The sequence below is a fragment of the Phascolarctos cinereus genome, unplaced genomic scaffold (assembly GCF_003287225.1).
Source record: "Phascolarctos cinereus isolate Bilbo 61053 unplaced genomic scaffold, phaCin_HiC Scaffold_1;HRSCAF=81, whole genome shotgun sequence".
Classification (NCBI taxonomy): Eukaryota; Metazoa; Chordata; class Mammalia; order Diprotodontia; family Phascolarctidae; genus Phascolarctos; species Phascolarctos cinereus.
Window position 1 is genome coordinate 286,993,076 of NW_027555514.1, and position 25,781 is coordinate 287,018,856.

The 25,781-nt window shown below is 47.8% G+C and overlaps 1 protein-coding gene across 3 annotated transcripts in view; it reads left to right on the forward strand.

Moving 5' to 3' along the window:
- SCUBE1 (signal peptide, CUB domain and EGF like domain containing 1) overlaps positions 1-25,781 on the forward strand; it is a 257,400-nt gene that overhangs the window by 208,408 nt on the left and 23,211 nt on the right. For all 3 annotated transcript variants that reach the window (XM_020982814.2, XM_020982816.2, XM_020982815.2), the window contains 10 exons: positions 900-1,022; positions 6,581-6,697; positions 11,298-11,420; positions 12,811-12,930; positions 14,489-14,581; positions 16,775-16,891; positions 18,731-18,868; positions 19,915-20,118; positions 23,644-23,805; positions 24,653-24,820. In XM_020982814.2, the coding sequence (XP_020838473.1) occupies positions 900-1,022; positions 6,581-6,697; positions 11,298-11,420; positions 12,811-12,930; positions 14,489-14,581; positions 16,775-16,891; positions 18,731-18,868; positions 19,915-20,118; positions 23,644-23,805; positions 24,653-24,820 (1,365 nt within the window). The remainder of the gene's footprint in view (positions 1-899; positions 1,023-6,580; positions 6,698-11,297; positions 11,421-12,810; positions 12,931-14,488; positions 14,582-16,774; positions 16,892-18,730; positions 18,869-19,914; positions 20,119-23,643; positions 23,806-24,652; positions 24,821-25,781) is intronic.

The following is a 25,781-nucleotide window of genomic DNA, read 5'->3' on the forward strand; positions in this document are numbered from 1 at the left end:
CAAAGTGTCACTGACTTTGTGAGAGCTGGAAAACCCAGGCAATGCTTTCTCTTTGCCACGTCCCACCTGAGTGAATGGAGCCAAATCACTTCCACTATCCCACCTCTTTGCCCTGTAGAATCAGGATTGGGATGAAATGGTCTCTCCAGTTCCTCCTGGCTTTGACATTCTGTGATTCTGAGCGACCCCCCTCCAACAAACACAAAGACAGACCCCAAAAACAAGGAGGCCAAGCCAACACCCACAGAAAGGAAGTGGCCATAGGATAGAGAGGAGCTGACTTCCATTCAGAGAACACATCTGCGGCCTCGGCTCTCAGAGTTAGGCTCAGAGGAGCCTGTCCCGGAAAGCTGGGAAGGCATCGAATGCCGATGCGATGAGAAAGGTCGACCCCCATCACCCTTCCCTTCTGGTACTTCAGAAGACTAACTGGAACTGTGCCAGGTTTCCTGGAGCTGCCAAGGGGTGGCAGAACGAGGGGCTCCTGCAAACATCTGCCACTTCTAGTATTAGACAGCAGCTCCCCACCCCCTGGTCCCACTGGTTCCACTTTAGGTGGAAGAGCCGAGACTAGACCCCAGGTCTCTGGAATCTAAGGCCAATGTGCCTCATTCAGTGAAGCACACCTCTAACTCTGGGGCCCACAATCCCTTCTTCCCAAGTCGCTGTGCATTCTGGAGGAAGCAGAGAGTGCAGCAAAGTGTGGGCTCTAGTCTGCCCCACTGGGACTCGACTCTATCATCTGTGAAACGAAGGGCTTATACTTGATGACCTTGGTGACTAGAATACGAGGCTAGGGGGCTGGTGCTGACCCTAGGGTGGGGATGGGGGAGGGGGAGGCACATTTCATGTGTCTCTGGTTTTCCTGTGAACTGACTTTTCCTCTTTGCTCCCTGTAGACATCGACGAGTGCTTGGTGAACAGTGGAGGCTGTGACCATTTCTGCAGGAACACAGTAGGCAGCTTTGAATGCAGCTGCCAGAAAGGCTATAAGCTTCTAACGGATGAACGAACCTGTCAAGGTAATTCTTTCTAAAACCTTCCTTCTGTCCAGCTGTGCTGGTGACTTACACACTCCCCTGTGCCCGACGGTACCGAAGAGGGAGAACTGAGTCAGGCAGTGCTGTTGGGGGAGGGGCTCTGCTTGGCAATGAATCAAACAGAGGAGACTTCAGAGGCCATAAGATTTAGAACAAGCTGGGACCTTAGATACCAGCTAATCTAACCCCTTACTTTGGAAGACAAAACTGAGACCGAGAGAAAGGAAAGGACTTGCCCAAGGTCACAAACGGAATGAACCGCAGACCCAGACTCAAACGGAGGCTTATTGAGTCCTGGCCCAAGGCACAGGCCACAGTGCTGCAGCTTCTCCTCCCAACCGGCTTGGGACCTTGCACCAGCCTCCTAAGAGGGCCGGGGACCTCGTGCTTGAGGATGGCAGCCTGGTGGGGGAGAGCCTTTGGGTCTGCGGCATTTCTGTTGCTTCCTGCCTCTGTGAGCCGGGTCAGCCCCTCCCCCTCTCAGCTGAGAGAGCTGGACAAGGCACTGTCACAGGTCCCTTCCGGATTTCAGTCCTGAGAACGTGGCCCAGGATAAGGACCAGACAAGCCTCAAAGGGCGGCAAACGCGTCTGCTCTTAGTGTGGCTCCTGATCCAATTTCTTTACGGTGATGAGTACAAGATGACCCTTAGAAGTCCCTGTCACTTGGCTCTGTGGTAATGAAGTGATTCATAGTGTAGGGTCTCTCTTTGCTACCTGAAGGTCTGAAGTTTGCCATGAGACCCTCATTCACTCTCACTGCCCCAGGAATAATAACTCAGAGCCCCGAATACTTTACAAAGCTCTTTTCATACCAGGGCCCATTTGGTTCTTACAAAAATATTAAGAAGAAGAAGACATGAAGTACATAATGTCATGGCACCCTAGAGGCAAAAGGACAGGGCTGAGGGGGGCCGGGCCGAGAATCTGGTCCAAGCAGTACTTAAGTTTGAATTTCTCCCCCCACAACCCTGCTTGCAGACCTCCAGCCTAAACATTTCCTATTCCTCCAATTATTTCCTCAAGCTGGAGGCCTGCTTGAGGCCTGGCCCATCCTGGCTGGCCTTCCCTGGTGGCCATCCTCTTTATCCATGACCTTCCTAAATTATAACCCCAATTTAGGAGGGGGATGTGTCATCAGGCTGGTTACAGAACACGTTCTTTTTCAAGTATATCTTGCACTAGAGGGCTCCTAAGGACGGCTCCTAAGGACACTTACATCACTGACATTCCAGGATTCTGAGAAGACTCTCATGCTCTAGAAATCCATCAGCTTCATGTTTTACATTATCCTGAAGCTTTTGATTTACCTTTATTTTCCTTTAACCCTTTGGAAAAACCCAACCTTGATCTCTAATGAATTAATGGAAAGAAATATTTTCACCGGTACCTCAGGTGGCAGGAGATTCTGGCTCCAAGGTTTGAAGGGGCCACTAGCCAACAATTCTGAGATGTTAGCCTGTTAAAGAATGGGGACAATTCACTGTTCCCTAAATTCATCCTTCCTGGCATTCAAAGCCCTCCACAATCTGGATTCATCCTACCTTTCCAGGATCATTTTCTATTAGCCCTTTACCTACTCTTATGTTCTAGTCAAATTAGACTCCTAGCTATTCCCTGAATCCATTCTGCCATCTCCCATTTATACACATTACTATAGCCCTTCCTCCTTCCCTCCCCATGCTTAGAATACACTCCCTCTTCGTCTCCACCTATTGAAATCCTTCTCTTCCTTCAAGGCCCAGTTCCAGTATTCTTCCATGAATTCTTCCTGGATCCCTCCTTCCTTGAATCTTTTTCCTTTTGAAAATTTTTATTTTTAATTGAATTTATCATATGCTAAATCCCATTCTAATAAATTACTGTTAACTGTGTTGCATCCAACCCTCTTTCTGGCCTATAACTTCCTTGAAGGCAATAACAGAATCTTACCCAAATTCTGCATCTCACTTATCATCTACTACAAAGCTCTGTGAACTGGAAGCACTTAATAAGCATTATGGAATTGAACTGGATTTAATTGCTTGAGAACCACCTTCTCCATAAAGTTTTGTCTTATCCTCCCAGCTGAAAGTGATCTCTCCTCTTCAGACTGCCCTAGAGAGCCTTATCTGGAATTCTCCCTACTTTTCTGTGTACTGGTCCTATCTCTTCCCCTACCCACACCACCCAGAAAAGCCTAGAAGATCCTTAGTGGTGGGCACTGGCATGTGCCTAACCCACAGCCCCACACAAGAAACAGTGTGCTTGACCAGTGGAATGACCTCCCTCCCCCAGAGCTGTTCTCTGGTGGAAGCCATCAGGCTGCTGCCCTGCCACTGTTTCCTGCATCTGACTCTCCTCCTCTTCAGCATGAAGGGGTTAACATGAAGCCTCAATCAGCTCAAGATGCCTTCCAGCTTTGAGTATCACTGGACAGTGGTGAAATTGGCACTGATGGCTCAAGAGCACCACCTAGTGGCAGTACATGCAGACCGGCTCACGAGGATGGCTTTTTCTCAAATCAATCCCTAAACATTGCTCTCAGGACTGTCTTTGGATTTTCATGGAATCAAAGGCACTTAGAGCCAGCAGGGCTCGGAAACACTATCTAGTCAAACCTCTTCTTTTTACAGTTGGGGAAACAGAGGCCCAGAGGTAGAGTGTCAGAACCCACATCCCACTGGCACTTTCTCCACGATGGCCTTAAAAACAAATGACATTTGGCACCATCCAAGGAAAGCGTTCTTCCACTGGCCACCCGGGCAAAGCCTGGGTAAGGTGCTTCTCCCTGAGGATTTTCAATTTTCTCCACATATGGAGAGACAGAGAGATAGACAGATGAATAGATAGATGATAGAGGCATATATATATATATATATATATATATATATATATATATATATATATATATATATATATATATATATATATATATATATATATGTATGTATGTATGTATGTATGTATATATAGCCATAGATATAATTTACTTAGATTTCAGCAAAACTTTTGATCAAATACATTATTGTATTCTTGTGGAGAAGATGGAGAGGTATGGAGCAGATCAGATGTGTCAAACACCCACAGCCTACAATACTCGAGTGTGGCCCAACCCAGATTAAACTGGGAAATACATAATAAACTGGGAGCTTAATTAAACTGAGAAATATTTAACAAAATAAATAGAAATACAACAAAGCCTAGGTAATATGATATTTTACAACTAAACCAATATGCACCTGCCACAGAGATCCTTATGTGCAGATCAGTAGCCCTAGACCACACTGAACCAGAGGGCAATACAATCACAGGGATTCAGAGCTGGTGGGATGACCAGAATCAAAAACCAGCTGCCAATGATTTGATGTCTGCGTGGCAGAAGGTGTCCAGAGGAGGGCCCCAGGGATTAGCCCCAGGCTGCTGTTCGACATTTTTATGAACAACTCAGAAAAACGTACAGGTGGCATGTTTGTCAGACTGGCAAATGACAACGCCGGGGTGGGGTGAGGGCTAGGAGTGGGTAAGCTAACACACTAGATGGCAGTCAGGCTCCAAAAGGATCTTGACAGGCTACTAGGAAGGGCTCCCCAAGCAAGCCTCAGGGCAAAATCCGGTCTTGTTTACTGACTCAAGCTAAGACTAGCTTTTACATTTTTTATACTTCAGTTAAAAAAAAGTCAGCTTTACACAGGAGGAGGCCTGGATAGACATCAGTAGTTCTGAAAAAGATCTGGGGGGTTTCAGTGCCCAGTAAGAAGAGCTCAACATGAATTAGCAATAGAATGTGGCTGACATAAAAGCTAGAAGAATCTTGGGCTACCTTAAGAGCAGAACTTCCAGCAAAACAGAGGCAATATTCCCACTGAGCTCTGCCCTTGTCAGTCCTCATCTCTAGCATTTTTCAGCTCTGAGTGCCAAGGCTTACAAAGGATGTTGAAAAGCGACAGTGTCCACAACAAGGCTATCATGACGGTGAAGGATCTTCGAAAATCTGTTGAAGGACCCAGGCATAATTAGCCTGGGGATTCGTTTTCTCTGGCCCAAGGGCAGAATTGGGAGCAATGGGGAGAAGTGGCAAAGAGGAAACCTTAGGTGGGACATCAGTAAAAACTTCAGAAGAATGAGAGCTGTCCAGTGGTAGGATTACTTGCCTCCAGGGGGTGGATCACCCTCCCGGAAGGTCTTTAAGTAGAGGCTGGAGCATTTGTCTGGTGTATTGGAGCAGGGAATCCTTTAGCGGGCCCCTTCCAACTCTCTAATTCTGTAAGTGTGCGAGGGTCTCCTGCACTTCCAAATCTATGATTCTGTATATTATAGTATATGACTCTGTATATCGTAAGGAATCTGAAACCTGGACAGTCCCAAGTCCAAATGTGGCCAAGTAGCCTGATTTTACAATCTGCACTGCCACCTAGTGGCTGAACTCCTGAACATCCGGCCCAACTCTGGTTAATTCACCACACTTAGGTGTCTGCTACGTGCAAGCCAGTGTGATAGAGATACAGGTAGGTGTGAAGGGTAGGAAGTGAAGAAGGCTAATTTCAGCCGGACAGCAGATTTTTCTAATAAGAGATGCTCAGCGATGGAGTGCATCGTCCAAGAATCTCTTTGTCACTGGAATTCCTCAAGCAGGGTTTAGATGGCATATTGTTGCCTGGTCACTCTCACTGCTCCACTTAATTGTCCCCGCAGCTGCCAAAGGGATGTCCATAATGTGCAAATCTGGCCATTCATCCCCCACCCAATAAACTTCAGTGGCTCCTTATTACCTCTGGGATCAAATATAAACCCTCCTGTATGGCACTGAAAACTCTTCATGGCCAGACCCTTCCTACATTTCCCATCTCCTTACATACTTTAGTCTTGCCCTATTGGCCTCTCCTGTCCCCATGCCTTCGCACTCACTGCCCCTCAAGCATGGAAGATTCTCCTTCCTCCTTCCTACCTCTTGAAATCCCTCATCTCCTTAAAAACTCTCCTTCAGCCCCACCGTGAAGTTTTTCCTGATCCTCCCAGCTACTAGTGCCCCACCCCAATTACCCTGTGTTCATTTTGTACATGTTCTGTATACACTTGTATATATGTACATGATTTCTCACCAATTCAAATATGAGCTCCATGAGGCTCACGAATGAGGGCATGGAATTTTTTCACTTTTGCATTTGTATCCTCAGAACTTAGCCCAGTGGCTGGTATACAGGAGGTGTTTAATAAATGCCTGTTGATTGATGGCTTATTAACTATGAGAGGATTCCTGCTCAGATACAGGTTATAGACCAGGTAGCCTCAAGTCCCATCCTACTCTGAGACTCCATGAGAATAAGTATCTAAGAAGTTGTCCTACGGAGGAGGATTAGACCAATGGAGAAACGTTAGAAGGAAGCCCACTGCAGTTCAATAAAAGAGGCTGCCGTGTGCCTCCTCACCGGGGCAGGGGTTGTCAAGCAAAGACCGGAAGAGAGGGCACTTCTTCAGGTAGGGGTCCGCCATTGGACCGACTCTGAGACGATGATTCAGAGGTCCTCACCAGTCCTTTCTCCCTTCCCTTCCCCCACCCAGACATAGACGAGTGTTCCTTCGAGAGGACCTGCGACCACACCTGCATCAACTCCCCAGGCAGCTTTGAGTGCCTGTGTCACCGAGGCTACACGCTGTATGGCCTGACCCACTGTGGAGGTTTGGAGTCGCTCCTTCTTTAGCAAGGGGTGGGGGGTGAGGGAGGGATGGGCGGCTGATCCTTCTGGAAGTAGGCTAGGCAACTGGGCAAGCAGCAGCGGCCTCAAGGGGTAAAGAAATTAAGCAGCGATTAAATAACATCGCGAACACATTTTAAAAATCAGAAGTTAAATTAATATTGGGCAAGGCACTCCCTGTCTCTGGGCCCGAGTCTCCTTATCTGTAAAATGAAGAGATTACCCTAAACAATCCCTAAACATCCTTCCAGCTGCAATGTTGTTCATCCTAAGGCCCTTTCTAGCTCTAATGTTCCATGTTCTATGTTCTAAGGTCCACTTTCCATTCGAACAGTTCATAGTTCTATTTCAATGCATCCTTCATGGTAATGTCAGTCAAGGTATTGAGGGAAGGGGCAAGAGGGGCAGGGAACACTGGTGAGGTAGCGCCAGACCCCAAAGTAGATGGACAAATTGATTTAAAGGCTCCAGGGAAGTGTCCTGGATCCAAAACAACTCCCTCACTGGCCAACAACAAGCCCTGAAGATCTACCATTAGAGCTTCTTGTTTTGGGTTAGGAAATCTACCTACTGTTGACATACAAATCCATTAAGTCATTGACAGAGGCCTTAGTAAGGTCTCTGTGGTAGGGATCACTTCAGACAGCTAGATGACTTTTGGTTGAGACAGTGATCGTTTCAAAGCAAGCATGGTAGAGAATACAGACCCAAAGGCAAGGGAAAGGAAGAGGGGGAAGGACACAGCAATAATAACAACAACGATCATAATAATAGCTCTCATTTAAATAGCACTTTAGGATTCACAAAGTGCTCTCCTCCTAACAATCCTATAAAGTAGGTCAAGCAAATATGTTAATCTCCATTTTATGGATGAGGAAGCTGAGACCCACAAAGGTTAAGCAGTTTTCTCATGGTCACACAGTGCCTAAAGGAGCCAAGATTCAAATCCAAATCTCTTAGCTCATGTCTAGAACCCTCTCGACCCAGCCCTGAGCCAGGTTTGTTTGTTTGTTTGGGTGGGGGGCCATGGAGCCCACCCTAACCTAATCTAAATCATCTGATACCTTTACCCCCTGCCCATCATTTCTCCTGATCAGTGCTTTCCCTGCCCCCCACTCATCCTTCTGGGAGCCTGTTCCAGTCATGAGAAGCCCAGGGGGTCTCCCTGCACCTACTGCTCCCTTGGGTCAGGTCAAACTGAGGAAGACCTCAAGGATCTCTTCTTCCTGGGCCCTCCCAGCTCTGTCATTATCTGTTATGTCCATGTCTCTATTATCCTGTCCAAGCAAGGGCTCCTGGGCACGGAAGTGAAAAACTGGCCGGTGGCCAAACCCCGGTTCCCTTAGGCTCCAAGAATGGCTCATCTCCTACTCCCAGATCTAAGTGGATTTCTAGGAAAGAGGCCAATCCATGAGCTCTAGAGCCTTCCTAGGGACTTTAGCCAGAGCTACAGCCTGTGACCACATCATGAACGAGAGACATGAAAAAAAATAAACCCACAAGAGGATAAGGACACAGATCAGAGCTGTCCTTAGAGAACAGCAACAGAGGTTTGGCCCTTGGTGTGACACAGGGGAGAGGGAGAGAGGCGTGAGGAGAGGGGCAAATGAAGAAGGCCATGGCAAGAGGAAGGGGAAGGAGGCAAAGGGATTCCAAGTAGCAGGTACCAAAAGAAGATCTGGTCATCCTATGCACACAAGGTCTACCCAGAAATCCTCAACCCTTCCCCATGCCCCACTCCTCTACCCCGCTTAGTGTGTCTAGCACCAGAGAGGTGACAATCCTACCACCGTGTGCTTAGCACAGTCCCAGGTGCATAGCAGGTGCTTCATAGATGCTTCTGGGCTGACCACTGTGCCCTGTCAGATCACATGTGGAATGCTGTGATTACTTCTGGGCACCGTGTTTTAAGAAAGGTGTGGGAAAGCTGGAGACCATCCTGAGGACCAGGACAGTGCGTGAGATTAGAGACCAAGCCACGTGAGTCCAGATGAAGGAACTGGGACTGTTTAGACCAGGAAGAGAGGCCTGTGTGAGGAACAAGGCTAGATGTCACCAGTCATGCGAACTGCACTTTGTTATCCCTTTGGAGGGATGGCAGAGCAGCAGGGGTGCAGAGTGGGGGTGGAGAGGGCCAGATGGGACCCTGATGTAACAGAGAGAGCTGCCCCAAAGGGAAATAGTCTGCCAGTTCTCCATCACCGGAGGTCTTCAAAGAAGCAGCTGGCCTCTGGTCAGTGAGTTGTGGAGTGGGGTCTATTCAGATATGAGTGAAACGAGACAGTTGGTTCAACTATGAAACCCTGTGATTCTGTGGCTTTCAATCCAACGTTCTTTCCCCTGCAGCCCTCGCTCACAAGTGTTGGAAAAGAATTTATAGATCATCTAAGTCCTACCCCCTTCCTTTTATAGAAGGGGAAACTGAGGCACAAGAAAGCAAGCTTGAAGAGACTAAGATATTGGTTCAGAGCTGAGACCTGTAGTCAATCTCCAGGATCCCATTACTCATTCCACCTTTCATGATGGCTCCAACATAGGAGGAGTGAATATTGGCTTGTTCACCTAAACGCTAATTTACTCTAACTAGGGGCATCTCTCTTAAAGCTTGAAACGGATAGTTTTAGTGTGACCCTGGGCAATTCACTTAACCCCAATTGCCTAAAAATAAAAAAAGAGAAAACAAGAAAGGAGTACTTTTAAGTCCAAAAAAGAGAAGAATTACACTACAGACTAAAGCCAGGGGTATGGCCCTCTAAGTCCCAAATTCAGTCAAGGGACCAAACTTGAGGACCTAGAGGGCCACATGTGGCCTCAAGGCTGTAGGTTGCCCACCCTTGAAGTATGATTTAAAAATATAAAGCCATAATGGGCTTGAATCAAGTCATCATTATAATAGAATATGATTTATTATGAGAAGCTAGGTATTGGGGGGGGGGGATCAGAGCTGTGTCTAAGAATTCTGGTGTCTTGAGCAAATCAGCCAGGGTTGGGGAGGGGATGGGAGGAAGGAGTTGGAGGAAGGGGTGGGGAGTCTGCCTCCTATGCAGTTGTGCTGGTTGAAGCCAGGGTGGGGAAGCAGGAAGAGATTTGGAGCATGAAGCTGGGCACTAGCAAAAGGGGAGAAGACAGGGTTGGTGGAAGAGCACCTCAGGCACTCCCATGTCCTCTCTCTGGGGCTAAACCCTGGGGTTGGTGAGGGGGAAACATCCCTAGCCTTGGAAGGCTGAGGTAGTTAGACAATGGCTGGAGCTGGAGACCTTGACCTGGCCTCACTGTGCCAAGTTAGTGAAGTCACTTCTTCCCTCAGGCCTATTTCCTCCTGAGGGCTTGGACTCTATCATTTCCAAGGTCCCTTCCATATGGCTTTTGTCATTGTGTGTGTATGTGGCATACTGGGCCTGGTTATACTGTATACCTCTATGACTGTGTCTGATTATGTATGCGGCTACAGGTGTGATGGTCAGACTGTAGTTGCTACGTGTGTCTGTGTGTGTCTGTCATCTGGGGGTGTTTGTGACTGTATAGGTTATCAGAGTGACTTTGTGTGCCTAGAGGTATTTATGACTGGGTCTGTTCTATTCACTTCAAGAATTACTAAATGCCTGGTATACAAGGCACTATACTCAGCCTAAGTATACAAAGACCAAAATGAAATAATCCTGGCCTTCAAAAACCGTCCAGTCCATGGGGTGGGAGTGTGAGATTAATGGGCACTCAGGTCAGTGAATTCAAGGTAATTTGAGAGAATACCAACTGATTGAAGGGTTCTGGAAAGGCTTACTTTAGCCAGAGATGGGCTTTGAGGGAGGAAAAGTATTGTGAGAGGCAGGAATGCGACAGCTGAGGGACTGCCTTACAAAGGTAGGGACACTTAAGAAGGAACATAAAGTCGGAGAGAAAGCTTCTCAGCCAGTTTTGCTGGAATGCAGATTTTGTGAAAGGGCATCAAATGAAATAAGCCTAGAAAGTTAGGCGGGAATCCGAGAGGCAAGGCCTTTAAGCACGTCTCCATGTTTCTGTCACCGTGTCTATCTGATGAAGGCTAACAGCAGCTGACATAGAGGCTGCACTTTGTACACACGATCTCAATGGGTAGTCACCATCCCCACAGCCTCGGGGAACAGGAGTCCTGGTATCACCCCCCTCTTTTTACAGATAAAAAAATAAGGGACAAAGAGGGGGTGTGACTTGTCCAAGGTCACATAGCTAGTAAGCAACAGTTAAGTATTCAACAAATACTTACTGAGCACATGCTATGTGCGGGCTGTGCTAGACTTTGAGCACACAGAGACCCTTCCTACCCTCCAGGAGCTTGGACTCCATCCAAGGACCCACACGAGTAAGTGCAAAGCCCCGAGACCTTGCCTTCTGGTGTCCTCTCCCCAAGCCCAGCGCACCCCTTCTGTTCCACCCCATGCCTCTGCCTGGCTGTCTGCCCATTTCTGGGTGTTTGTCTTCTCTTTTACTGGTGAGCCTTCCCCCAAAATGTTCTCTCCCTGTTATGTGTTGAGGTTTGCATTTCAGTCAGAAAGGTGCCGGCCCATTGCCCTCACCAGGCCGGCTCTTCTCTTCTGTGCTTCTAGATATCGATGAGTGCAGCATCAACAACGGCAGCTGTGACTATGGATGCATCAATACGATGGGCAGCTCGGAGTGCTCCTGTCCTGCTGGCAGGAAGCTCCACTGGAATAAGAAGGACTGCGTTGGTGAGTAAGTCCCAAGGGCTCCCCCATCCCCTCTGGCTCGGTCTTTGGACCAACAGAAGGGGATGACAATTCTTACTGTTATCACCACGGTGGAAAGATGAGAAACTGCGCCACCAGAGACCAGAGGCAGGCTTACAGGATCACAGAATGACAGATTTAGAGCTCAAAGACTCCTCGCAAGAGTCATTGAACCCAGCCTCGTCATTTTATAGAGCACAAGTCTAAGAAGGGTTATGCCAGGAATAAGCAGCAGAATGTGTACTCAAGCTGAGACTCTGGGACTCCAGGGCCAAAACCTTCCCCACTGTCCAACTCTGGTCTCTAAGGCTAAGTGACTTGGCAGAAGGGACCCTTCCTCCCAGAAGACAACAGTCCTGGGCAAAGTAGGAAAAAGACCCCTCACACTAGTCCCAGGCCTGCCACGATTGGCAGTGAGATCTTGAACAAGCTGTTTTCTCTCTTGGATCCTCAATTTTCTCACGGAATCTCAGGTCTTCAATGTTTTTCTGATCTCAGGGTTGGAAGTGGCCTCCAAGGTCATCTAGTCCAATGTAAACCTAAATAAGACCCTTACCCACAATAACCCTGACCATGGGGTCATACAGACTTCACTCAAAGAGGACGATGGATGGATGGGGAAACCACCACCTCTAGCAACAGCTCAGCCCTCTTGGAATAGTTTTCACGGTCATGCTTAGTTAAATCTGCCTCCACGGCTGCCACCCTTTGCTTCTGGCTCTGCCAGCGCCAGACAACAAAACATCCCCTGTGCCTTCCCCCCATGACAGCACCTTTACATAGTGAAAAGTAGCAGTCATGGTCTCCTACAGCTCTTCTCCAGGCCACACATACCCAGCTCCTTCAGCCAGTCCCTGCACACCATGCTTCCAGTCCTTTCTCTGCTCCTCCATCCCTAGTCCTCAACACTTGTCAATCGGCTGATCCTGGGACTCCATTCCAGATAAGTGGCGATGTGTTAATGTCCTCCTACGGAGGTGGGGCACAGAATGAAATGCAGCACCCCAGAAATGATCTTCTGGCCCAAGAGACCTCTGCCTCATTCCTCTGCCTCCTCTAATGCACCCTAAATCACGTTCTGAGAAGGCTGGACAGGGGCCTTGCTATGGGTCCTTCTAGCTGTAGCTGGAAGTTGAGGCCTGAGCTCCTGAGCATTCTGCCTGTCTCACCAGGGACCCCGCGCCGAGTTGGCGGTTAAAAAATGTTTGTTGAAGTGAAGTGACTTGATGTGGCATCCTGGATGTGGGTGCAGTGGGCTCTGAGAAATCCCTTCTCCACCCCCAGCCCCTTTCACATTCCTGATCCTTGCGTGAGCTGCCTCCTTGAGGATGCCCTTGCACGGGCGTGTGACCTCTTATGTCTTCCTCCTCAGAGACAGTGAAATGCCTCCCTGGTGCAAAAGCAGCCCCTCGAATCCAGCTGGCCTGCAGCAGGACTGGGGGCCTGGAGACCTGCTTCCTGGCCTGCCCATCCAACACGCTCTTCCTTCCAGGTAACTCCAGCAGCTACGAGGCCCCTCCCAAAGGGAGGAGGGAGACAGATTTCTCTCCTTTGGCTTGAGCCAGGGCAGTTGAAGGCTCCCTGGCTTTTCTAGTCAAACATAAGGAACACGGGATAGAATCCCTGGCCTCCTTCAAGCCTTCCCTGATCCCCTGAGATGTTAGCACTCCCACTTCCCTCACATGGTCATGTTTACACTAGACAGTGTACACCTTACATCCCCCCAGGGGAACGTAAGCTCTCAGAAGAACTTTTTTTTTTTTGCATTGTCAACACATAGTAGGTGTTTAATAAATGTAAGTTGGGTTGGATTGGATTGGACAGTGGAAAATGGAGATCAAAGTTGGAGTCTCAGCAGGGCCCTGATCACCTGGGTGTCTTTTGGGGAGCTCCTTCACCTCCCTGGGCCTCAGCTGCCCCATCTGTGAAATGGGTCAGTAGCTTACACTGATGGGGCACTTCTAGGAGTGCTAAAGCATTTCCTATGTATTATCTAATTGGGTCATCACAATGGAGAGTGGGGACTAGAGGCGCACAAATAGTGTTATCCCCGCTTCTGCAGGTGAGTGGACTGAAGCTCAGGGGCCTAAGCAGGAACTGCCTAGAGTGAGAGTCACTAAGTGGCTCTGATTTGGCCCAGGTCTCTTCTGACTACAAATTTAGCTCTCTTTCCATTACATAACAAAATACCTCATGGGGGTATTTGGATGACTAGGCACTGAAAGGGCTTTGAAAAGAAAAAAAAGCCATTTGCAATCATACAGGATCTTTCTTACTGTCATGAAAAAAGCTGTGAGGCCCAGTAGACCTAGCACCAAACTGGGGGTCAGAGAGACCCAGCTTCACTGCTCATTAACTGTGTGAGCCCGGGAGACACACTGTTTGTCACCCCTCTGAGCCTCCGTGTCTTCACTTGTAAAATGGGGATAAAAATACTCATCCGACCATCTCTACACGCCTTGTGTTGGAGGAGGGCGTGCGGTATGGAATTTGAAGTGCTAAGGAAATCAGAGCTGTGGCTCTAAAGGGCTGTCCAAAGGTCAGCCATTCTGTTATTAGCACGAATTCTCATTACTGCATCATCAGGCAGTGGGGTGCGGTGGTCACAGAGCTGGCTTCAGTCAGGAACACTGGGCTCAGGGCTCCCCTCTGACCCATTCTGGCTGTGGGACCCTGGGCAAGGCACTGAATGTCTCACGCACCCCCAAGCAGCTCTCCTAGACTAGAATGTGCACAGCCAGTGTGGATCTGCAGAGGTGAGGGAAGCTTCCTTCCCAGGCCATCTCGAGATCAATGAAATCACAGATCCAGACCAGAGTAAACATGTATCGGAAATATGCAGATAGATGCACACGTACCCAGATGAAACCCTCTTTGGCCAGTCACCCCCAGATTATTGGGTATTATTATTGTTGGCATTCCATTCTCAGACAACTTCTGGTTTACATGGGAGGTACCATGCTAATTTGAGGGACTCTGAGGGAGGGATTTTTGCCAGGATTTTTGTCAGAGCCTCGGTGTGTCTGTGTCACTCTTTCTGCCCTTCCCAGATTCGGAGAGCAGCTACTCCCTGAGCTGTGGCGTCCCGGGACAACAGGGCAAGTCTCAGCAGAAACGCAACACGACCGTCCCCAGCTGCACAGGTAGCCCCTCTCATTTATTCCTTCAACCAGCACTGCCTGGTGCCTCATATGGTGCAGGCCCAGGGAAGATGCATAAGGCCTGGAAGACATAAAGCTGACTGAGCAGAAAGAGTGGAAGAGGGGCTTCTTTTTATTTTTTATTAATTTATTTTGATTTATTAACAATCACTTCCATATGCTTTTGAGTTTTAGATTTTTCTCCCCCTCCCTCCCCATGATGGTGAGCAATCTGATATAGGCTATACGTATACATTCCTATTGAAAATATTTTCACATTAGTGATGTTGTAAGTAGGGATTAGAACCAATAGGAGGAACCACCCGAAAGAGGAAACAAGATAAAACAGAAGAAAAAAACAGCAAACAGTCGGCTTCAATCTGCATTCAGACTCCATCGCGCTTTGTCTGGATGTGGAGAGCACGTTCCATCACGAGACCTTTGGAGATGTCTTGGATCCTTGTATTGCTGAGAAGGGCTAAGTCTATCAACGTTAGTCCTCGCACAACGTGTTACCGTGTACAACGTTCTCCTGGCTCTGCTCACTCCACTCGGCATCAGACCATACAAGCCTTTCCAGGTTTTTCTGAAGTCAGCCTGCTCATCATTTCTTACAGCACAAGAGTATTTCATTCCATTCATATACCACAACTTGTTCAGCCATACCCCAATGGATGGGTGTTCCCTCAATTTCCAATTCTTTGCCATCACAAAAAGAGGTGCTATCAATATTTTTGTACATGTGGGTCCTTTTCCCATTTGTACGATCTCTCTGGGATACAGCCCTAGAAGTGCTATTGCTGGGTCAAAGGGTATGCACATTTTTATAGCCCTTCGGGCACAGTTCCAAATTGCTCTCCAGAATGGTTGGATCATTTCACCACTCCACCAACAATGCACTAGTGTTACAATTTTCCCACATCTTCTCTGACATTGATCACTTTCCTGTTTTGTCACATTAGCCAATCTGATAAGTGTGGTGTGGTAGAAGAGGGGCTTCTTTATCTGTTGTTGTCGCTGTCCAGTTGTTTCTCAGTCATGTCCAACTCCTCGTGACCCAGCTGGGTTTTCTTGGCAGAGATAACAGAGGGGTTTGCCATTTCCATGTCCAACTCATTTTACTGAGGAAACTGAGGAAAACAGGGTGAAGTGACTTGCCCAGGGTCACGCAGCTAGGAAGTGTCTGAGACTGGATTTGAACTTCGGTCCTCCTGACTCCAGGTCTGGCTCTCTGTGCACTGCGACACCCAGCTGCTCTCTTCTTCACCTAGGAAGCCCCACGATGCTGAGACACTAAGAGTATTCTAAGCTTCTGAACAAGATTCCAGGATACTCTGATTCTCTTTAGCAGTGGGTAGAGGAGACAGAGAAGGCTTCAGGCAGGAGAACCTGGGTTCAAGCCCCACCTCTGGCACAGACTCCAAGCAAATCCTTGGAAACTCTCATTGCCCCCAAGACACTCTAAGACTGCAAGGCACTTGCCATTTGCCTCCACCACAAACAAAAGGTTTTTCCTTAAATCTATGATCCTTTGAAAAGTGAGTCATCAGGAAAGGCAACTCTGTGTGATGGACAGAGTGCTGGGCCTGGAGGCAAGAAGGGCTGGGTTCAAATCCCTGCCCCTGACATTTAATAGCTGTGTGACCCTGGGCAAGTCACTTTGCCTCTGCCTCCTCTGTGCGGAAAAGCTGATTGTAATGTCCTAAAAACTGTTGTATTGAAAGGAAGAAGACATGGTGAGCCAGAGGACAGGTCTCTATGGTGGACCCAGCATGGCTGGTAAATGCTCTCATTCCTGGCTGGCTTTCCCTACCTGTCTTTGTGATCCTAAGTGTTCACTGTCCCTAGGAAAGTCTGCTGCTTTTTTGTGGTACAAAGTGCCCAAGGTTTTAGGCTTAGAAAACGGTGAAGAGTTTGGCCTGTGATAATTCTGTGCCATAGATAGGGTCATGAGTAAGTACGTTCTTGACACCTTCTGAGCCCTTCCTGATTCTTTCAGGTCACCTAAAAGGCCAAAGGTCACACGGTGCTGTCGGTCAGAGTAACTGACAAACTACCATTAATCACTGTTGGGTGACAGGGGAGGGGAGATGGAGAACTTCCTGGGGAACTTCACGCCCCCACCTTGAGGTGCTCCCTCAGCCGGGCACCCTAACAGCATGCCCTGAGGGGTCCTCTGCTTTGGCTTTTTTGCAGATTCTCTGGTTCCCCCCGTCAAGCAGAAAGCCCGCTTCAAAATCAGAGATGCTAAATGTCACCTGCGGCGACGTAGCAAGGATAAGGTGAAGGAGGTGGGAAAGCAATCACTGCTAGGTGAGTGGCCTGCCTGCCCAGACTGGTGCCTGTCATCCATTCCCATGGGAGCCAGTGGGCAGAGAATCTTGGAGAGGAAAAGGGTCCTGGTCTGAGAGGGTCTGATGAGCCCCTTTCTTGGTAGGAAGTAGGGATAGCAAGAAGGGAAGGCAACAGGAAAGGCTTCAGGAAATTCAACATGTATTCATCGAGGGATGAACAACCATGTACTCAGTGCCTACTGTGTGTAAAGCCCCCTGCTAGGAAGGCGCTGGAGAAACAGCGGCAGATGTGACACAGACCTCTCAAAAGGCTCCCAATCCAAAGCCACGTACCAAATTGCTGTGCTCCAAAGAAGAATCAGAAGTTCAGGTGCAGTGATGGGCTGAACTGTGTGAGCAGAGTCAGGCCAGCTGGCTTCTAGTCCCAGCACCATCAAAGGAGGCCACATTATCCACAAGAACATTTCTTTATGAGCAGTGATCGAGAGCAAGGAACCCTGGGCCTTCCAAGGCCAACGCCACTAGGCTGCTGTGGCTGCATAAATGACCCTCCCCACTCTTGGGCCACAGCCACCTGAGGACCCGATGCTGGTCACTTCTACTCCAAAGGCTGCTGAGGACACAGTCACCTCCTCTAACTCTGACTCTCCCTTTTCTGCACCCCATGCCAGGTGCAAGAACAGGTAATAAGCATTTCTAGAGCACCTACTTTGTGCCAGGCACTGGACTAGGAGCTTCTTCATCAATATTATCTCATTTATCCTCACAGCAACCCTGGGAGGTCAGTGTTGTTATTGTCCTCATTTTTATAGTTGAGAGGACTGAGGCAAGCAGCCTCAAACAGCCTTCAACAGAGGTTAAGTGACTTGCCCAGGCCCAGTGCCGGATCCCCTGTGCTATCAGCTGCCTCAGTCACTGCTGCCATGAAGCAGTGGGAGAAGCCATGGATTTGTGCTCTGGGCTCTCCCTCTGCCATGTGCCATTGGGCAAATCACAGTCTCACCATCTGTCAAAGACATATGAGATGGACTACCTACACCCTAGAGTTATTAGGAGGACACAGATAAGATCATGGACATAATGCACTTTGCAAACTACCAAGTGTTGTACAAACTTAAAATATTATTACACGAGGGAGCAGAAAGAACCAGGGTTTGGAGCAAGGGACCTGCATTTAAATCCTGCCTTTGCTACTCATTAGTTATGTGACCTTAGACAAGTCACTGACCTTGTCTGGGCCTCAGTTCCTTCACCTGTAAAGCAAAGGGTGGGACACGATGATCTCTTGGGTCTCTTAGCTTATATCTTCTGAGCTTTTTGTGCCTGGGTTCACTTCCCCATCACAAAAATATTACAGTTGTTGAAGTGACAGCTTAACTTCCATTAATTACATTTATGTGTAAATTATACCATTACACGGTGGTACAGTGGATGGAGCAGGCCTCCAAGCTAGGAGGACCTGGCGTGGCCCCTAACCTCTCTGGCAATGCCAAGGAGCTGCCAGTCTGCAGTGGTAAAGGATGCCACTGACCTTTCCCATGGCCTTAATCCTGTTCTAGCTTACGCTGTAGTTGTCTATTAGATTGTAAGTGCCTTGAGGGAAGGGACAGCGTCATTTGCCAGCTCCATGCCCCTAGTACCCACACGCAGTAGGCCCTTAATAACTGAAGTCACACCTACCAACTCCTCCTGTAGGCCTCGGGTTAATGGTGCATCCATCCACTCACTTGGCTTTTCCTGAGGGCCCTCTCCATGCCCAGTCCAATCCTTGCCCTCCTAGCTCTGCCTGCCCCATGCTTCTCGTCTGTCTCTCTCACGTCACCTCTGTTATGCCAAGGTGGTCAATTCTCTTGTACAGACAACTGCCAAGTGACCTTTGTGAACCTGCAGTGTGACTCATCCAAGAAGAAGCGTCGGGGCCGCAAGTCTCCTTCAAAGGAAGTGTCCCATATCACTGCCGAGTTTGAGGTAGAGGTGAAGTCTGATGAGGTCTCAGGTTTGTGAAAGGTCATCTGACAGACTTTTATTATTTTATGCAATAATTTTATAACAAGAATATATGTATATATGTGTGTGCATAATATATACTACATGTTATGTCACATATATTCACACAAATATAAACGTACGCATATGTGTACGTATACATACACACACATTTTTGCCATAAGGATTCAAGGTAGAAGATACCCTGCTCTGTGGGCTGGTAATATGCTTGAACAGGTGACCCAAAGGGGCCTTTTCTCTGGGACACTTTAAGAAACAGTGCTAACAACAGCAATGCCAAGAGGATGCTTAGACGAGGCAGCAGGGCATTGGCCTGAGAGCAGGCCTCAGCGTCAGAGAGGGCGGCTCAGGGCCCACCTTGGACATGTCCTTACTCACCAAAGTGACCCTGAGGAAAGAGCTCAGCTTCTCCATACCTCAGGAGACTCTGAGTTGCAAAAGAGTCATGGACCTCATTAGGAGAAGCAGGTTTCCTCATCAGAAATTCCTGATACCAATGAAATCCCAAGTGAGTCCTAGTGATGACAGCAGCTTCCATTCTCTGGTCCCTTTAAGGTCTGCTGCACAGCTGCCAGCCCTTTCACTTGATCCTTACAGCAGCCCTGTGGCTAGGTGCTCTTCGGATCCCAGTGTACACTTGAGGAAGCTAAGGCAAAAAGAAGGCATGGTGACACCAGGCAAGGGTCTCTCCCACAGCTCAGGCGGCTGCAGATGCAGACCTCCCGGCTCCAACCCAGGGTGCCATCCACTGTACCAGGAGGTCTCGCTCCTGTCTGGGATGCTAAACAGGGGCTGTGGAGTTTAAGTAGAAAGAAGCCTGGCCCAGAATTGGTCAGAAGTCTGGAGTGTAGGCCTCAAGTATCCCTGGACAAATCACTGAAGCTCTCAGCAGTTTCTTCATCTGAGAAAGAGGGATAATAATCTTCACCCTAGCTACTTCCCAAGGCTATCGTGAGGGAAGAAGTTTGTCCACCCTAAAGCATTATAAAAATGTGAGTCACTTTTAAAAACTACACCTGTTCATCTCTTACTCAGACACCTGTAACACTGATTGTGTCCGGAAAAAGCTGGAGCAGAAGTTGCAGGCCGCCATCAAAACACTGCGGAAATCTATTAATAAACAGCAATTTTACCTTCAGTTTTCGGGTACAGACTATGAAGTGGCCCAGAAACCAGCTAGAACTCCTGAAGGGCAGGAAACGTGTAGCCCTGGCCTGGTGCTGCAGGACGGGAAGTGTGGTAAGTCAGTCAGTCAGTATTTGTTGAGTACCTACTATGTGCCTGCCACTGGACCAACTCCTAGGGCTACAAATACAAAAGGGAAATAGTCCCAGCTCTCAAGGAGTCTGCGTTCTGTGGGGGAGACAACATATCTGTATAAATATAAATATATATATATATATATATATGTAGATATATATATATATATGTAGATAGATACAAAACATGTATATGTATGATATGTATGTATATATGTATATGTATCTGTGTATGTATATGTGTATGTGTATATGTATGTACACAGTACAGGGTAGGGGCAAGGAGGAACGGCCTCATGGAAAAGGTTGCACTTGAGCCTAGCATCGAATGAGACCAAAGATTCTAAAGAGGGAGGAGGATTTCAGGCAGGGGGATGGAGGGGGGAGATGGGAATTGGAGGGCTGTGTATGTGGAACATTAAGGGGACTGGTTTGTCCACACCACAGAGTATGTGAAGGGGAGTAAAGTACAACGAACCTGGGAAGGTTGATCAGAGCCAGCTTGGGAAGGACTGTAAAATGCCCAACAGAGAAGTTTGTATACGATCCCAGAGGTAACAGGAAGCCACAAGAGTTTGCTGAGCTTGGGCAGGCTGTGGGGGAGGGAGCGTAGCAGAGAAGAGGCTTGAGGCAGGGAGGCCAAACAGGAGGCTGTTACAATAACTACTGTATTACAGTGGTCCGGGTAGGAGGTGATGAGCCTGATCTGAGGGGGTCATTATGTGAGTGGAGAGAAGGAAGAGAGATTATGGAGGTAACAAGGACAAGACTGACATGTGGAGCAAAGGAGTGAGGAGCTGAGGATGACTAGAAGGATGGCGTAACCTAGACAGAAACAGAGTAGATCAGAAGAAGAGAGGGTCTGAGGGAAAGTTAATGACTTATGTGTTGGACATCCTGAGTCTAAGATGCCTATTGGAGATCCATTTTGAAATGTCCAATAAGTAGTTGGTGATGGAGGACTGGGGCTTAGGAGAATAAAGCTGAGTATATAGATTTTGGTAGTCATTTGCTATTCATGGGAGCTAATGAGGTCACCACCACATGAGAAAGTACAGATACTTATAGGTCATGGAACAATAAAAAAGTATTCTCAAGGGACAAAGAAATCGCAGCTGTCCCCACCCATCCGAGACCAAGAACCCTAATGAGGTCACAACCCAATAAACTAGCAGCAGAGAAGGCTAATCCCTAATCCCCAAAGTGCCAACTTAACATCCCTTTCTCTATTAGCCCCCATGCTATGGCACAGTAGCACAGCTCAATGACTTGCCCCACAACCCACTCTGGCCACATCCTCTCTTGCCTTGAGGCCAATATATAGGAAAGTGAGCAGTTTGCCCTGCCTGAGATAACAGAGTAGAAGCTGAAACAATATTCAGTCAGAAAACTAAAGGATAGAGATGCAGAATGTCACTGTGGGTGTGTGGTTCCACCAGGCCAAGGGAAAGAAGACTGACATCCAGCTGGGGCCAGATCTGTGCCCCACCAAAAACAAAATTCACTTGGGGCACAGACTAAGACCATGGAAAAGTAAATTTCCCAGTGTAGGAGAAAGCTAGAACTGCCCCCTAGGAAGCCACTATTAAAGGGGAAGGAGTCAGAGAGTGAGTGATATAGGGGAATAGAAGGTAAAGAGACTGAAGTTCCCAAAGACCTCAGGAGAAAGAAAACAAAGTTAAAAACTTTGAGCACAGGCAGAGGAGATATTAATAAAAGGGGAGATATTAATAACACAAGGGAACATAACCTCCAGATCAGCTAAACGAGTCCAAACATCTCTGAATATTGTGAGACAAAGGAAAATTAATCCACATCAGATGAGGCAGATGACCTGACGGATTCCTAAGATATCATGGAAGTACAACAAAATGTTGTTGTAAGTTCAAGAGGGAAATAAGAATCACGAAAGCAAAATGTGTGTCCTGCACAGCAGAAAGGACCGCCAGAACACAAGGTGTGAATTTGTCGCTGAGTCATTTTTCAGTTGTGTCTGACTCTCTGTGACTCCGTTTTGGGTTTTCCTGGCAAAGATGCTGGAGGAGTTTGCCCTCTCCTTCTCCAGCTCATTTTACAGATGAAGAACTGAGGCAAACAGGGTGAAGTGACTCGCCCAGAGTCTGAGGCCAGATTTGAACTCAGGAAGAGGAGTCTTCTTGACTCCAGACCTGGCACTCTATCTACTGGTAAATCGTACCAAAGAAGTAAAAAGAGAACAATTGATTCGTGATGCATATACACAGAAGTGTAGGACAATCTGGGGAAAAAAGAGAAGCAAAAAGCATAATGTTGAAAGAAAACATGATCTTTATACAAGCAAAACATATTGATCTGGAAGATAGGTTGCATGAGACAACTTAAGCATCATAGATCTTCCAAAAGAACACATCTCAAAAAACCTCAACACTGTAATTCAAGAAATAATAACAAGAAAACCACTCAGAATTTCTGAACACAGACAGTATATAAAGAGAAGAGAAGGAGGCTCAGAACAAGACCTTCGGGGACCTCTATAGTTAGGGGACGCGATATGGATGATGGTCTAACAAAGGAGTTTGAGAAGAGGTGGTCAGACAGGTAGAAAGAGAAGCAAGAAAAAGCAGCATCACGAAATCCCAAAGAGGAGAGAATATCCAGGAGAAGGGAGCAGTCAGCAAAGTCAAAAAGGATGAGGGCCGATAACGGTCATAAGACCTGAAACTTAAAGGGTCAACCAACGGTAACTTTGAAGGGAGTAGCTTCTGTTAAGTGACAGGAGCCAGATTTCAGAGGTCTGAGAAGAGGAAATGTGCCAGGAAATCACCCACATGTTCTAATTCTCCCCACTCCCCCTTGAGGTAGGCTGGTCCAGAGCCAAGAAGTTAGGAAGGCTGGAGGAGAGAATCCAAAGCTCCATAACCTTAGCTTTTACCCATGTGACCTTGGGAGAGACACTTCTCCTCTAAAAAAGAAGAGGGTTACAGTAGACAATCCCTCAGGTCCCCTCCCAGCTTCTATTCTATTCTGGTCCACGATCTGTGATTTATCTAGGGAGCTAAAGATAGCACGTGTACAGGTGGTGAAAGTATCCAGGCTAAGTTATGGACACTGCCATGCATGTCTTCTTATGGGAATGGCCAAGAATTTATGACTGGCCCCACCTGCCTCCCTTCAAAGGATCTGGTTCCCTCTCATTCATCCCCTCTAATGGCACCAGCAACGCTTCCATGGAGTAGGCAGGGTTAGACCTACAAACTTGGCAAATCACTTCGCCTCTCCAGGCCTCAGTTTCTTCATCTGTAAAAGAAGAGAGCTGGACTAGATGGCCTTTAAGGACCCTTCCAGCTCTAGATCTGTGATCCTATCTGAGGGAGAAGATGAGCAAGAGCTGTCCCTGTTCTTGGGCAGGAAGTGAAAGGAGAATGAGGCAGGCAGAAGCCTCCGAGAGATACAGGCTTGAGGTCCTCCTGGTCTAGAAGCAAATTCAAGAATGTTCTCATGGTTGGGTTCTGTTTTGTTTTTTCAGTGACCTGTGGACCAGGCACCTATTACAGCGGAGAGCACAGTGAGTGCCTTCCTTGCCTGCCAGGAACCTATCAAGATACAGAAGGTCAGCTCACCTGTGAGCCTTGCCCAAGTAACGATGGCCAAGGCGTAGCAGGCGCCCGAAATGTGTCCGAATGCGGAGGCAAGTGAAATTTGATTTCTCTAGGAGTGGGCAAGTCCACCCCCTGCCCTATGTTGTCTCAGTCTTGGAAAGCAGAGGCACTTACCATTAGGCCCACACTACTTGGGTCATTCTACTCAATGGAATTACATCAACTCAGGTCAAGCCACCAACCAAGGGAAAGATTGGGAGAGGACTCTGTGTAATGCTGTGCTACCGACATAAAAGCATCGGTTTTCCTTCTCTTGGACCCTCATGCAATCCCATGTAAAGTTCATCCCAGGCTTGCACCAGACCAGCCTGCTTTCTATAGTCCCAGCCCCCATGGAAACAGCATCTCAATGCACAGTCCTAGCCACTGGGGAGGCTAAGAAATCCATGACCTAATGGAAAGATCAGCCCCCTCCACATGAGAGCTCTGCTGCTTTCTACCCACGTAACCCTGGGCTTTTACTCTTGGTGTCTGTAAAATAAGCTTGTACTATGTGACCTATAAGGTCCTTCTAGCTCTAAATCCCATGAATTTCTATCTAATTCTTCTGTAAAAAATGGGATGAGGTTGCAGATCCAGTCAGTTGCTCTATCAGAGCCGATCAAAGTGGCCCCTCTGTTCTCAACTTTGAATTCCCCAAATGCTTGGTTCCAGAGCTGTGAGCCCTGCTCTCTAAGCCAGCTTTAGAAACTCTCCTCTCTCCAGAATTTGCCCGCAGTGCCTTTGGGGCTTTCCCCTCTACCTGTGGGCTGTAGGAAGAGCTAAATCACAGATGTAGCTGGTCTGCTGGTGGCTGTCATTTCAGAAGCTGTCCCCAGGCCACTGGTCCCTACTGGACCAGCTTCCTCCCATAAGAGATGACTTTTAATTTTTCAGGACAGTGTTCTCCTGGCTTCTACTCATCCGATGGCTTCAAACCTTGCAGGCCATGTCCTCTGGGCACCTACCAGCCCGAGCCAGGACGCACCCTGTGCTTCCCCTGTGGAGGGGGGCTGGTGACCAAGCATGAAGGAGCTGTTTCATTCCAAGACTGTGAGACAAAAGGTAAATACACCCTCCTCGCACCCATTCCTGCTTCTAATATTCAGCAGCAGGTTTGGAAGTGGAATAATGCAGCCGCAGCCATGGACCACAGAGGGGGTCCAGAGCTTCCATGCACACTTGGCAAGTTAGAGGAAGCTTTCCAAGTGGGGTCATGCTATAATAGTACAATCTGGTGTGATCCAACAAGCATTTATTAAGTGCTTGCTATGTACAAGGAACTGTCCTAGGTACTGAAGGTAAAGAGACCAAATGAAAAGCAGTTCCTTCTAGCTCCTTCGAACACTCTCTAAGGTTTTATATCTTGTTTTACAACTGATTTCCAGCTTTAGTCACACATGCATACACCCATACCCATACCCATGTACACAACACATACATGCATATACAGGCTTACACGCACATACACCTAATGACACAACACAAGCATACATACACATCTGTGTTCACCTCTATGCAGACACACATAAACACATATATATAGACACACTTATGCATGTGCATGTACACATATACACACATGCAGACACACTCACAAATATAGACACATATACATACGAGACGGAACCTGCAGACCCAGACCAGCACAAGCAGGCCGCCTCACTGAGATGAATCCTTCTCTCTTCTCATGCCTTGACTATCCTGTCTAGTTGTTAAGAGCTCCCCTCCTTCCCCCAAATGGAGAACTGAGCAAGCCAGGTCCTATCACCTCTGTGGGCCTCAGTTTTTTTCATCTGTAGAATGAGGAAGCTGGTCTAGATGACCTCTGCAGTCAGACCGTCTAGCTCCTGAGGTTCCATGGTGGAGCCACTGTTCATCTCATCTTTATACTTATGATAGAGGATGGGGCAGTCTGCCCAAGACTAACAACAAATTCTCTAGCTCAGAGGAAGGAGGAAAGCAGTGAAGGGCGGAGTAGCCAAGGCAGACTTCATGAAGGAACTGAGCACTAGCTGGGTTTTTA